The 14,972-nt window shown below is 39.9% G+C and overlaps 2 protein-coding genes across 4 annotated transcripts in view; one reads left to right on the plus strand and one right to left on the minus strand.

Moving 5' to 3' along the window:
- Positions 1–4,545, minus strand: part of ace2 (angiotensin I converting enzyme 2) — a 7,679-nt gene extending 3,134 nt beyond the window's left edge. The window contains exons 1-9 of the mRNA XM_017032425.2: positions 4,261–4,545; positions 4,013–4,171; positions 3,801–3,894; positions 3,130–3,273; positions 2,885–3,000; positions 2,654–2,759; positions 2,235–2,332; positions 1,960–2,132; positions 671–896 (exon numbers count right to left, since the gene is read on the minus strand). Coding sequence (XP_016887914.1) covers positions 671–896; positions 1,960–2,132; positions 2,235–2,332; positions 2,654–2,759; positions 2,885–3,000; positions 3,130–3,273; positions 3,801–3,894; positions 4,013–4,171; positions 4,261–4,443 — 1,299 coding nt within the window. The 5' untranslated portion in view covers positions 4,444–4,545. The remainder of the gene's footprint in view (positions 1–670; positions 897–1,959; positions 2,133–2,234; positions 2,333–2,653; positions 2,760–2,884; positions 3,001–3,129; positions 3,274–3,800; positions 3,895–4,012; positions 4,172–4,260) is intronic.
- Positions 4,546–4,802: 257 nt separating this feature from the next.
- The window catches only part of nhsb (Nance-Horan syndrome b (congenital cataracts and dental anomalies)), a 42,172-nt gene continuing 32,002 nt past the window's right edge, over positions 4,803–14,972 (plus strand). The window contains exons 1-3 of one of the 3 annotated variants that reach the window (XM_017032670.2): positions 4,803–5,596; positions 6,820–6,921; positions 7,042–7,681. In XM_017032670.2, coding sequence (XP_016888159.1) covers positions 7,402–7,681 — 280 coding nt within the window. In that variant the 5' untranslated portion in view covers positions 4,803–5,596; positions 6,820–6,921; positions 7,042–7,401. Of the gene's footprint in view, positions 5,597–6,819; positions 7,682–14,972 lie in introns of all 3 variants that reach the window. The other 2 variants (XM_025055742.1, XM_025055741.1) reach the window with 2 other exon arrangements.

The raw sequence follows: 14,972 nt of genomic DNA on the forward strand, positions 1-14,972 counted from the left end.
TTTGCAGGTCTCAAGTCTTTGCACTCAAGTCCGAGTCAAGTCTCAAGTCCAGACAGGCAAAGTCCGAGTCGAGTCCAAGTCAAGACTGAAAAGCGTCGAGTCAAGTCCCAAGTCCACTCACTGCCACTCGTTTTTTGTTGACCCTCTCGTAGTTTTTAAATCTGAACAACACGATCATTGGTAACATTTTCTCTCACCCGCGCGTTGTTTGACAGCTCTTCCTCATCAGTTGTCCCGCAATTTGATTGGCTCGGTGCTATCGTGTCAAACAACGTGGGTTTAATTTGATTGGATGTTGGGTCGACAGCACATACACACAGAGCACTCCTTAATGACTTACTTTATAATTTTGGGATTTGGAGAAAGTATCAAGTCTTATCGAGTCAAAGGGCTCAAGTCCAAGTGAAGGCCCGAGTCCTTGATGTTAAAGTCGAGTTGCAAGTCTCTTTACATTTTGTCAAGTCGAGTCTAAAGTCATCAAATTGATGACTCAAGTCCAAGTCATGCGACTCGAGTCCACACAAGTCCACGCAGAGTATCTCTGCGTTTCAGAATGAATATGGGTGTAATTTTATTTTATGGTATTGTATTATGAGTATTGAGGTCACTTAAGTCGGTAAAGTCTCAGCATTTCTAGTTTTTGGGGGCTTAGTGGAGAGGGTCTGTTACCGTTATCATATATGAAGTCGGCGGGCAAAAGTTCCAGACTCTGGAGGTGTTTGGGTGTCGCAGCAGAGAGGGACATGATTTCGCCCACAGCCTCGTGAAAGCCCTCGTTGGCTCCGTCCCTCAGGAGGTAGGACAGGTTGCGATAAGCCATCTGGTACTGGTTGTGTCCCATCTCATGGTGCACCGTGAGGAAGTCCTCCATGTTGACCTTGGTGCACATTTTGATCCTGATATCGCACGAGAAGTATTGTTGTCAGCGGTTTCATTGTGTCACACGAAACATGCTCAGATATGGTATCTGATGGACCGCACCAATAAAAGCATGACTCGGCGTTTCTGACGAAGCAGACACACCAACGCACGAGCCAGTAAGTACAGCAGATACAGCAATATAATATCATTGATTAGTAAGTACAGCAGATACAGCAATATAACAGCATTGATGATGAGTTCAAGCCTTTTAAGACTAATCTGGGACACTCGAGCAGACATTACAGAAAAGAAAGGAAACATTTAGAAGCATCAAAGTGTAACTCAAACCTGGTACAAAGTTTATGCCTAGTGTAAGGATTAATGTTTGACAACATTAGGTATTCATTTAGTAACTTTTACGAGGAGCGAAGGAGAACTCTGACATTATTCCACACCGCTGTTCCAGCTAACTCTATTGCAGCTGTCAGGTCCTGATTTACAACAGAGATTATTCTTGTCAATACAGAAGGTAAACACATCCAAACAAATTATCACCCGATTGTTTTAAGACTCAAGATAAGGTCAACGCGCTTAGTCACTCAGCTTCGCACTTTATTTCAGCCTTGATGTCAGGATCACCGAGTCATTCTGGTCTTTGGTTTTTGTTGCTTGTTTGTTTGACAAAAGTTAATGTTATGGATGAATGTCAGCTTTTTAAATCTACAAAAATGCTGTTTTATGATCACGGGATTGGGGGGTAGCCAATTAAAAAAAATAATAATTGTGAGTTTGTGATTGACTGGAATATCATGTTGTTTTATATATATACCTATATATCATAATTTGTAATATTTTAATCAGATATTTAATAATATTTTTAATTAAAAATACAGAACAAAAATTAAGAAAAAAACATTCGGGAAAGCATTTTGCACTTAAAACTGAACTCCATTTTCACATTGTCTATATGATTTATTCGAATCATCTAAAACTTGATATAGGCGGTAACTGCCTCAAGCTTTAAGGACTGCAGGTGGTTAGAAGCGAAGTGCGTTGAGCAATTCCAAGATTATTATTTCTCTGTAATAATCCACATACCTGTAGTCCATTCTGTTCCCCATATCCCACGCAGTGGGATGACACACCACCTGACGTCCATCATCAGGCTTCGTCAGCATAGAGTTATTCCAAAAGTTGTCAAACATCTTCTCCATACCTACGGACATGAAAAACTTCTCTGCTTCTTTAAAGAGTCGAGTCTCGGTCCAGCCCTAAAAAAAAAAAAAATTAGTTTGTACATTTGATTTCTGCTTTAGTGAGGAAACTTTAATACAGTGTATATTCCTATTAAATGGCAAACAATGAGTTGGCACCTTCGCCACCATGGTGTTGCTGACATCAATATCTGTTTTTTCTGGATATGGGATACTGTGACGGTACAGGTTTGTCCAGAATCGCCCCCACATGTCGCCTAAAAAATTCAATACGATAACAAATTATGGATGTTTCCCTGAAACATTTCCAACAATCGTCATTGAGTCAGCACACCGAGAGCTGATTTTACACCACGTAAGTGCAAGTACCTGAAGAAAAGTCACGCACACATGGTGGGGTAGTACCTGAAGAAAAGTCACGCACACATAAACATGCATAAACCACCAAGAAACATTATTTCCTTACAAGGCAGACACACACTAACACCGCTTTCACTGCGATGGCTCTTTCAATAACTTTGTCACTTCATCACTCTGATTTAGTAGTCGTAGTGGATCAGAGAAAACTCTCATCATACCCAGCAGGTGAGCTGGCAGGGGTCCTTTCGGATCAATGTGGCCCGGGTAGACCTTCATCAGACTGGCCCTCACATAGGCATGAAGCTCCTTATACAGAGGCAGGATCTGTAAAACAAACAAACAATGACACGTTTACACATTACCACAACGGTATGCTGTGTATTCATAACCTGAATGTGAAGAGATTTTGTCACTAGACTCGGTCGGAAAAGCAAGTAAACGGTCTTAACCTCTTTGTATATTGAACGGACATCTTCCATGAGCTGGTCTCCGGTGTATTTGTACTTATCAACCTCCTCAACGGTTTCATAGTTGGACCTCCAGTAGTCTCCATAGTCTTTAAACTCTGGTTATAGTGAGTTGGAGAAACACAGTTCAGTTAAGGCTGTTTACTTATTTTACCATTAGTGTGTCGGTAGTTATTACTTATTTTCGCTAACTCCAGATTTTGTATTTTATCATTTCGAATGCTCACTATTGAGTTTGGCAGCTTCGTTCTTCAGATCGGCGTAGTCCTCATACAGAGGCCTCATTCTCCTCCCCACTTCCTTCCTCCAGCCTTCCCACACGTGCAGGCGCTCTTCGTAGTTTACGCTGTTGAACATCACATGCTCCAGACCTGTGTGTAAACACAGGCAGAGTCCAGAGTCAAGACGAGATTTGAAGATATACATGTCGGCTGCATACACTGCATTGTAAAATCTGCCAAATTGATGGCAAAACAGATCAACACAAACACTTAAGGAAAATTCTATTTTCTAAGCGGTAGGTTTGTTTATGACAACAACCCTGTGCCTTGTACACACACCTGCTGTACGGCAAGAGCACTGACAGAATTCCATCATGGGAATATATCATACATTTACAAAAATATATTTACAAATATTTAATTTATATACATATTTAATTAATTTAATTAATTTAATTAATTTAATTAATTTAATTAATTTAATTAATTAACCTTTATCCACTAATTTATTGTCATATGTCACAATATAACATTTTTTGTTATATACTATTTGATCTAATGTTAAAGAATGTATAGATGTATTATAATATAATAACTGATTCATCTCCCTCTGACTGACAGTAGCAGGTAGCTACAGTATCTGCTTTGCTATAAACTGTGTAGTTAATAAATTGTACCTGGCTCCAAAGTCTGGCAGTTAAAGGGGTCGTCGGGCAGACACACTGTTGCTGTGCTGTAGATTGTGCTCATTTCGCTCAAGACTTTATTCAACTGAAAGGAGAATTCAGAGGAACGTCACAATGGGTTGGCGCACATTGGAGAAAATATACCTATACGATCCAAGACAAGCACAACAGAAAGTATTTTAACCAAGAAGCGTCGTTCCTACATGTTCGGCCTTATCACTCGGTAAAGCACCAGAGCCTTTGTCTTGAAGGGAAATGAGCTGTAATTTGATTTCTGGATCTTTGATCTGTTCAATGGAAAACTTTAGAGACTCTTCTGATTTTTGGGTGTAGAATTCGCTCCAAATCTGTCCTTCTTTTGCCTGCAAAGAATTAAAAAAATGTCCAAGTATTTATGCTAGGTTATGAAGGTCTGGAGACTTTTGCTGCTTCCTTACTTGTTAGTTCTTACCAATATTTCCGAGTTCTCCTTGGTGATGTTGGTGTTGTAAGCCCATGATGCCAGAGAATAGTTATACATGAGGGCACTGGCTTCTTCGTCGAACTTCTCCAAAAACTCCCTGGCCTGGTTCTCCACTTGAGCAGAGACGCAGCAGGACAGAGCCAGCAACGCTAACAGAATCTGTGCAGACATGTCTTCAGCCTCAGCTCCATCCACACACAGGAACTACAGTATCTGTAAGACGCCAGGACACTGTCCTCTGTTATACAGATCCGTTAAACCTCTCAGCTGCCTTGGCCTTTGGACAGCAGGGTCATAACTGAGGGCGTAGCTAAGTTTTCATTTACAGAAATGATGATGTCACTGCTCCACCTTGGTAGAGCACAATCTTGTACTTGTGCATACTTTAATTGTGGTTGGTGAGTACAAGAGCTGTTTTGAGGCATGTTTGTCTACTGTCTCAAGTTAAAATGGTTAAAAAGTGTAAAATAAATAAAAGAAATCATCAAGGTGTCTAATAAATGACAATTCATTTTGAAAAATAAAAAATATTAAAGTGGAATATAGTTGTATCTATTTTTTTTTATTTCTTTATTTCTGAAATTCAGCACTATGAGTAGAAGAAGAAAACATAAATTCATAAAGAAACAATCAGGAAACAATGACATGAAACTGACAACATATTATCAGTTTTTATTACCATGTTGCAGTGAGTTTCCAAATACTGGAAGAAGCTGTCCAAGACGATAAGATAATCTACTGCCAGTGTTTGTTGTTAAGATTTATTATCAACTGGAAGAGATCACCTGTGGTCGTTTTCAAAAAGCAAACACGCATAAATAAGGAACAGGAACAACACATAGACTGGTCAGACGTACCCCCCACCCCACTTCCATTTCTTTGACCCCAGATCACCCACTACAAAGAAAAAAACAAATCCGTGTTGTCTGTTAAAACATTAAGCTGTTACAACAGCGCCATCTTGTGGACATGATTAAAAATAGCACAATACAACTAGCAATTAGCCGCATTGTGCTAATTCCACCTGCTAAGTCCACCTGGCATTGTTTTATGTTCGGCTTGAGCGGAGGTTGAGTCAAAGCGTCACTGGTTATTTTCAATTATCTTCCGTTTAAGGCCAACCGCTCTGTTTATTCAAAAAAAAAAAGTTTGTTCAAAGCCGTACCTTCTTTAAAGAATACAATATTGTGCTTTCGTGGATTTTGTTTTTTTTACAGTCATGCCTGTTGTTTTAGTTTGTTTGTCTAAGTCTGGCCAAATGCATGGAGTGAGTGCACATGGAAGTTTCTGGAATGTCACAGACGGCGAACCACGTAAGAAAAAAGTAAATATACGTTAAATACGTTATATAAATCATCCGCGTAAAACATTTGACGTTGGTTGGTCTGTGACCAAAGAGATATAGTTTATTCTGTATGTAACTTATACACAACCGGAAACGGGCGTAACAGTGACTTTATTTGCTTAACAGCCTGGTTAAAAATACTGCGTGTCGTAAATATTATTGTAGAATTATTTTATGAATTCTAAACAAAATTCATTATTTATAGTACCGAGTTATATTTAGTCACTGCTCAATATCTTGACGAACACGAGTTATTGAGCCACCATTTATAGGCTAATATTCCCGACTTTATAGCATTAGCAGAAGATACGAAAATACCTGCTTATTTAAATGATTACTCTATAATTTACTGAGGGTTTTTTTTCAAGTTCAGGGATTTACTGTAAATACACACACTTGTCTCCCTGTCCCCTCACAGTGAGCTGCATGACAGGTTACTGTCAATCTACGCTGCTTTAAATGTGCTGCAACAGCAGGTTTACTGGCTCCATGTCTATATACAGACTGAGCCCAGGGGCTGCAGGATAATCATGTTGAATGAATGAGACAACAGCCCAGGCTTAGCACGCTGGAAACTCACATTCAGCATAAAAAGAAACAAAACAGGCAGTAAGCACTGGTTGTTTCTGCCAGTGAGTAGGCATTTGGAATTTTGTAAATATGTTTATATACAATAAAATATTCCATCTTTGAGTTTCTTTTCATAGTTTCTGCTGTACTATTTCAAAACCATCTGCTCAGTGCAAAACTAATAATCAGAATGCACTAATAATCTATTTTAACCAGTGTTTTTTATTTATTTTTGACATTTTGCTTTTATTAAATGTGTTTATTTATTAATGTATTTCCCTTTGCTGCTTTTAATCCCTGTATATTGCTTTGTTTTCTTTTTTAAATGTTCGTTATATATTATTATATTATGGTCACCAACCTGTTGTTTTGAATACATAAATATCACTTTACCATCTGTTTGCTGCTGAACACATTACAAACAACATTATATTTTTTTCACCTATGTACATGAATGGCAACGTCAAAGAAAACTTTCAGTGAATCAATTTATTATAATTTCAGATTTGGCTGACCAAAAGGGCCATTATATATATATATATATATAGTTTTTAAAAATACATTCCTGTTTACCTGTAGTAGGAAAGTCACTTCCTTTCTGGCTTTTTTTTTTTTTTTTTTTGCTTTTTCAGGAGTTACCCCAGTGGCAGTCTGCATGGTGATAAGTGGAGTAAAAATAGAAAATACAAACGGAGGACAGCAATGTTGCAGATGGATGGCGTTTACTCTCGAAGGTAATTGATACCTCTACCTTTAATAAATTCTCCTTGTTCATCATTCTACATCCTGGCTCTTATTTTGAAAACATCTACGCGCTGTTTCCGTTCATTTCTGCCTGACTTCACGCTCCACAGAGGAGCGCAGACTCCAGATCGCAGACTCCACACGCATCCTTCCACCGCTGACCTGAGCTTCGCTGGCTCCTGTATGTGTGTGCATGTATGTGTGTGTGTGTTTGTGAGAGACAGCGGGTGCATGTGTGAGCGGGAGTGGGGCTGATCTCCAGAAGGCATGCCAGGATGGAGAACCTCAAGGAGAATGTGGTAACTTCGGATTGATGCCCGAGGATAACGCGCGCTTGGCCTGAACCTCTATCGTCTTTTTGCGGGGATTTTATATATTTGGATGTTGTCTGTGTCTCCCTCCCCCCGTTTTCACCCAAGCAGAGGGAATTTTCACTTAGCTTGCAATTCCTGTCATTTCTGGCGTGAAAGATGCCATTTGCCAAAAGGATTGTGGAGCCGCAGCTTCTGTGCAGGCACCACATCCCCAACGATGAAGGTCTGCTGTTCGAGGACTTGTGTGCCATCAGTAACGTGGTTCTGTCCAGGACCTTGCGACAGCTGTCCGACCTGGCCCGGCACGCCTGCTCCCTATTTCAGGAGCTGGAAAACGACATCATCAGCACCAACCAACGGGTCTGGGTTCTTCAGAACAAAATAGGCCAGATCCAGCAGACCGCCAGTGCCCTAGACCCTAAAAAGGAGGCAGTGCGTGAGTAGAGCGATCTTTAACTTTATACGTGTGTGTGCGTCTGTGTGTCCGTTTGCTGCTTAATGTTGGTGTTTAACCTGTCATGTATAACAATTGTATTTTGAGGCATCGAAGGACTCCCACCTCGAAATGATTTTTTTTTTTTTTTTTTTTTTTTTTTACGCAGCTGCACGCCCGCGCAGCAGACGCGGCCGCGCTTCTCGTCCCTCATTGAAATGTGTCACACGGTTGCGTTTGCACATGGACCGTCCAACAGCAGCGCCCAGGCGTTTGCACGGCGCAGCGGCGTTCGTCGACTGCTCATTCATTTGGTCGCCCAGACCGGAGCATGTCTGTCTGTGCGGCGTGTGTCTGCGTGTGTGTGTGTGTGTGTGTGTGTGTGCGTGTTGCGGCAGAATTGGCTCACACAGCATCGCAGTCTCCGTACTGCGGGTAGCACTCACACACCTGAAGCATGTTCAGGCGGTGGCCCCGCTGGGCCTCCATCCGTCTTCTATCAGGTGGAAATCAGTCAAGTCGTGGAACAGGCAACCGTTTAAAGTCATTCTAGGCGTTTGTCTGTGTCCGTGCGTGTACGCGTGCACGCACATGTGCGTGTGTGCGTGTTGGGGTTTTCACGGGCGACTCCCCGTGCGCCAAACCCACCCATTCAACATGCAGCGGCACCAACACGGCGTCAATAACGGTGCCAGATACCAGTGTGGCAAATGAAAAACAGTCAGTCATCGTGATTATGTCTGGTGTCCGTCGCTGTTACTGTGTCCGTGGACTCGAACAGTCGTGTTTGGCCTCTCGGTGTAACAGCACGTTCTCAACGGCAGCTACATATTTATGTCCTCTGCAGTCCCTTCAGTGTGAGGATTTCCATGTCCATTCCTTCGATCTGTGTGTGTGTGTGTGTGTGTGTGTGTGTGCCCTGTATGTGATCACAGACATGGGACTGCCAATAAACAACGGTTTGGGCCCAAACCTACACCAACTACTTTATTTAAAAAAAATAGTCACCTAACAACATACACATGTACTCAGTTATCAGAGTATATAATACACAGGACCTGACTGCAGTGTTGACTTTGGTCTGAGGTGGAGAATGTCATGGAGCGTGGAAAGAAAACAAGGGTGAAACTCACTCACAGTAGAACAATGGACCAGTTGCGTGTAACTGTAGCGTGAGTTGTTATTGTTAACCCAAAGAGATGAATCATAGTTTTTTTTTTTTGTATAACTGTATAATATTTTTTCATAATGTTTTTTTTTTGTATAATATTTTTTCATGATATTTATTAGAATTTAATGAAGCAACTATATAACTAAATATTCCAAAACATAATTTTATAACAAATAAAAATATGCAAAAAAGAAGCTTAATGTTTCAAATATATGACTAGATCTCTATGACGCAGAGTAACATATTTATACAAAGTCAAAAGTTAACATAAGTCTGGCCATTAGCTATAAAAAATAAAGTGATATCGCCTCATTATCCTACCCGTACTTCTTCTCTTTCATCTAACAGAAACGAAGTAGTTAAAGATCGCTGTTGTTTTCGGGCTATTTTTGCATTTTTCAAATCATGAATTGGAATAATTTTGGTCCATTTCCTCGACTGGTATGTGGGTTATTTAATCCTCGCTTCTCTCTATTGACTGCGATAAACCACAAGCAGCTGAATGTCTCTGTTTACACACACTCATTCACAGTCAGTATCAACAGAGTTTGCTCACATGGTCATGGGGAGTATCAAGATTCACAGCAGTCAATATGGTGCTGAAGCTGAGGCGGTACATGGCAGAAAAGACGTTATTTTAGAAACACAGAGAAATTGTGTTACTTAACAACACCCCAGTGGTTCCCCACACTTTTGTGCTGCCCTCCCCCTTTTGTAGATTGGTCTATTACTGAACCCACCAACATCAACACATTCATAGCCTTTTATTTAGAGCTCCAAAACACTTTTGGCTTTTTCTTCACAAATTCCCCCCGTTGAGGGCCCAGTCCTTGCTTTAGAAACCGCTGTACTCCACTAAAAAAAAAAAAAAAGATGATAGTACAAAATAATATCAATTATCTACTGTTATTTCAATTAATGTTTTTAAAATGACATTTTTTTTTCTTAAATGTAAATGTTGTTACATATCCTGGTCCACTTTTTCCATCTACCATATTACATACTGTACATACAATAACCCTAGATACAGAGAGAGTAACATGGAAAATAATTGCAGATAAAGTTAATGGATGGATAACTGAAGTGAGATAACTGAACTTCCATATATACAGTAGATATAGATGCAAATAATTGCATTGCATCTGTTTAGTTGAAGACAACTCTGATATACTCGCAGGGATTGAATAAAAAGCCACTCACCAAGAGCTTTATCAACAGTCATGAATCTTTTTTTTTTTTAGTTTTATAGCCATCTGCTGCCACCTAGCGGAAGAGTGTTTAATTGTTCTGCCTGTCACTTGTTTGCATTGGTGAACAAAAAGAAATTGTTTGTAATAAATACTGAATAAATGATCATTTTCAGACTAATTAAATAAATTTACAAAAAGAAATTGTTTGTAATAAATACATGATAATTTTCAGACTAATTAAGTAAATTCGATAATTTCCAACGGCACACTTGATGATCTCCTATGGCATACTAGTGTGCCACGGCACAGTGGTTGGGAACCACCGGATTAGCTAATCCGTCTTGCAAGCTACATGGTACAGCAGCGGTTAGTGCCACTTCCTCAAAGCAAGCGAAGTTTTTCCATTTGTGTTTGAGCAGAAAACAGAAGAGAGCAGTTTTCCATGATGTAGAGTCATAAAAGTTTATCAACCAGACAAGAGTAGAGGAAAGAATTACAGGCCTTTACAGTTGTTCAATGTCTGTGGTCGACTGCTGGTCATGCATCCTCACTCCTAAGGTACTCGAGACAGCTGGATAAAGAAACCTGGTACACAGCTACAGTCAAGCTGTAGCCACAGCTCTACTTAATACATTACGCTTTACACCTAAATCTGTGGCAGTCCGTGGTTTGATCTGGACGAGGATTGCTGGTTTTCGATTCCTGGCTCCACCTACTGTATGGTGCATTAAGCTAGCACCAAACTTTTCCCCCCATTGCCAGCGTGCAGCTATGTTTCCCAGTGCTCCTGTTTCATGGATTAAATGCGGTGGATAGATGTTGTTGTTTTGTTTTATTTATTTCTTTTCCAAGTGCATGGAAACTAGTCGTAGAGAAGCAAATGTGTGGGCATTTGGTTATTTCTTAGCTACAGATAGACACAAACGTATTCAACCAACGAAAGGGAGACACGGATATTTTCCATGTACAGTCGCTTCCTCCTGCCAACATGTTTCTGTGTGTAATTCAAGGATCTGATTTCAACCACAGCAGGCAAGTTAGGATACACTGTCCAAGCTCACATCCTGTCTGTCTCACACCTCTGCCCAGACACACACACATACACACACACACATACACACACACAAACAAAATACAATGTGGGATGACTAATGTGCTGTTGTTTTTTTTTTGTTTTTTTTTTGTTTTTTACATCGTCTGTGTCTCTGTCTCTGCCTCCATCTTCTCTTCCCCCCATCTTTACCACTGCCTCCTCCACCCTACACCCCACCCTCTATAGCTCTTCTCCCCTCACTGCCCTACTTTCTCCTTCATCTTCAGCATAGAGTGAATTCTTCCTCCTGACAACATATTTAATGTTTAATGTGCTTTGAGTTACACCGAGACACGTACGAGTGTGAGAGGAGAGGCTTGAAGAAAGATGAAATAGTGAGAGAGGGAGAAGATAAGGGAAGGGTTAGGTAGTTATTTCGTGTTGTGTCTTTCTCTAAAGGCCAGGAGCCCAGGAATCATGTGCAACATTTAAGCTTAACTTTAAAATAAACCATAATAACTCATTTTCACAAACTAATGACAAAGTATAAATTATTCAGACCAACGTATTGTTTGTGCCATTGTTTATTAAATGCACATTTAATAATGCAGTTAGTTTTAGATGCAATTAATGTTACTAAAAATCAGCCACTGTCTGCTATTGTTTATATATATATATATATATATATATATATATATATTTCTTAGATCTGCAGTTTAATCTAAACAGCAGCAAGAAAATATGTTCTGATTTGTTCTTGTGTGAAAACAAAATATATAATTATTTATGGATTACTTATTTATTTATATATTGCTTGTCCAGTTTTAGCAGCATATAGCATTTAATCATCAAGAATGATTCAATCAATTTGGGTTAGCAGTCAACAACCCTGTGTGTTGCCATTTTTTTTTGTTGAAAAATCAGAACAATGTGTAACCATTAGCCCGCCCACAACAATAGAGAACCCAACGAGGATCAAACCTAGTTCACAAAAACGTCTACCGTCTACCCGCCGAATTGTTGACCACATATCCTGTGTGATTTTATCTGATGATAGAGACCCACACATAGCGTTCGATGCAAAGACTTTCTGTGTTTTTGCTACATGCTGTCAGACGCGTATGGCTAACGTTCACATGCTGGCCTTTATCTGAAGATCCTCCCTCTGTGTAAAGTGGCCTCTGGCTTTATCATGATGGTGGCGGCAGTTCTTTTGTTGTTGAAGCCTTTTATGGTTCTTTGCATTATGTTACGTACCGTAGTAAAAAATAGTATCTTGGCAATATACCGGATACCACTGTGACAGCCACCGATTAAGGGACAAGCCAAGAGTGATTCCTCTTCTTCTCTAGTTGGAAATACTGTCCTATTGATACATAAACTGGAAAAATAACTGGAAAAATAAAGACAAAAGAATGAGGAGATAAACAGTGACTGTGGTTAGTTGCATCCTGTGACTGGGAGCAGGAACATTAGGAAGAAGCCAGACCACATCGGTTGGTGACATCTATCTTCATCATGCAGATATGGGACGATTCTAGCGTCAAGTCAAAAAGGACAAATGTTAAATCAGTCATTAAACGGATAAAAAAAAAACCATTGGAGTCACATGACTAAAGATGCGAGAAACTGAGGAAATAAAACCAGACAGGTGGTTTTGGATTATTAGAACAGTACTCGCTGAGTCTCGATGAGACACAAACTGTGCAATTTAGCCTCGACTTTGACAAACATTCAAGTAACAGAAGGTGAGACCATGACTAAGACAGGACACTGGAATAGACGAGGACAGAGATCGAACAGTTTAATTTTGGTGGAACTGATACAGGTGGTGGAGTATCTAAAGTCTTGTTTGTGCAGCGTCTACGCTTCTATATGTTTTCATGTTGCACAGTTAGGGTCAGGTGCTGTAGGATTTCTTCTGACAGCCTAAGTGTGGAAATAATGCACAAAGCTCTCACCCCTGTAGGATTTCTTCTGACAGCCTAAGTCAGAAGAAAGCACAAAGCTCTCACCTCTAACAGTCCAAACATTTAGTCCAATAACAGTCCTGAACATTTAACGACTGTTTCAAACCTGTGTCAGGTCATCTATGTGGTTACTGGCTGAAGGACAACTTGGGAAATGAGTAGAGAGTGAATGATTCTTCTATACGTGTTGACAGACTGAAATCTACTGAAGTGTTTCTGTTCACGCATTTTCGCTTGAAGTTTGCAATAACACAATGGGAATGCGTTTGAAGTCACACACACACACAGCGTCATGTGATCACATCATTCGGGATAGAACAGATTCCAGTTGAATTCCACACATGTCTTCACAACATTCTGCACTTAGAGCTCCTCACCAAACCCTCATGTTCTCCTGTTTTATACCTCTCTCATTCATTCGCTGATTTCCGCCCAGCATCACAACAACGTCCCACGCAGAGCCCCTCGCAGAGGGGTGTTCTTGTACTTTGCAGGGGTGCTGTTGGCAAAGAGCAGACATGTTACGCGCGGGTGGGAGTTAAAAAAGAAAAAAGTTACAGAAGGAGACTTGAAAAGATAAGAATTAATTGTTCTTGATGCGAAGGCCAATCGTTTTTATTCATTAAGTGTTGATCAAACAGGTGATACGTTATAATTTCAAGTTGTGGTAAATGCGTCCGTGTAATAAACACTTACTCACACAGAATAACATCACTGTGTTATGATGTGTTATGATGTGTTATGATTACGTACGTGACCTACAGTAAGACTCCAAAAGAAAAGTCCTGCTTTCAGTCACATTTATGTGGACATTGTGTGTTTTAATAACTTAGTCAACACACTTTGATAAGAGACTAATCATTTGAGGCTGTGCTTTGTGTTTATATGTCTTACATCTTAATACAGTAAATTCCTATTTTCTTCCTCTTCTAAAAGCAAACATTTCATATATTATACAGTATATTTGTATTTCTGAACCAAAGTTGAACATTATAGATTAAGACCATTTGGACATACTGTACCAACATACTAATCCTTTATGCCACACAGGAGGGTGCCTCCTGTGCGGCAGCTTGTGAGTTGCATACATGTACTTAATGGCGCCTCCTGTGGCAGCCTGTGTTGGTTGCAAAAAACTCACACTGTAAGTTTTCTCATTGTCGGACAAAGAAGGGACACAACTATTATCAAGTCAAACATGTTCTGTATTTGACGAAATATGGAATGACTCATTTAAATGCTTCCCAAAAAATCGGCCAAAACACATTTGAGTATTGCTAAAGTAGTGCAGTTGTAGATGGATGGATAGATGGATGGATGGATAGATTGATAGATAGATTGATAGATAGATAGATAGATTGATAGATTGAGTGATGGATGGATGGATGATGGATGGATGGATGGATGGATGGAGAGATGGATAGTTAGTGTTCAGACAATAGATAGTGGGATTATAAAGTCATCCCGGGGTTAATAAGCCAAAGAAGGGCTAAAGGGTTAATGTTTAGGATGGACCGGTCTATCAGTGTGGGATACAGATGGCGCCATAAACAGCTTAAGCTGCTTGTTTTAGGGACTAAGCCGTTCTTACCTTCTAAGAATCAGATTTTCCAGGAACGACTAATTGGCCTTAGACCAAACTAATTGGAAGATTTGCCCCTGACCCAAAGCAGGCTTATTTCTGTAAACACAAGATGGACACATTGCTGAACTGAATTGCACTAACATAGGTTCATAATCTAAAAAAAGTATATTTTTACATAAAATACAGACTTGGAGCCAAGAGTCACATCGTCTTATTGGTTTTTTTTAGACTCAACAAATGGGTGATTCATCAATTCTTCATGTCCAGTTGTGTACTGTAGTGGTTTGTGTGCGTGGAAGTGGAAGGCAAACGAAGACACTGCTGAACAGATGTTGCGTATTTTAT

Source organism: Cynoglossus semilaevis, chromosome 5, assembly GCF_000523025.1.
Source record: "Cynoglossus semilaevis isolate Cse_v1.0 chromosome 5, Cse_v1.0, whole genome shotgun sequence".
Taxonomy (NCBI): domain Eukaryota; kingdom Metazoa; phylum Chordata; class Actinopteri; order Pleuronectiformes; family Cynoglossidae; genus Cynoglossus; species Cynoglossus semilaevis.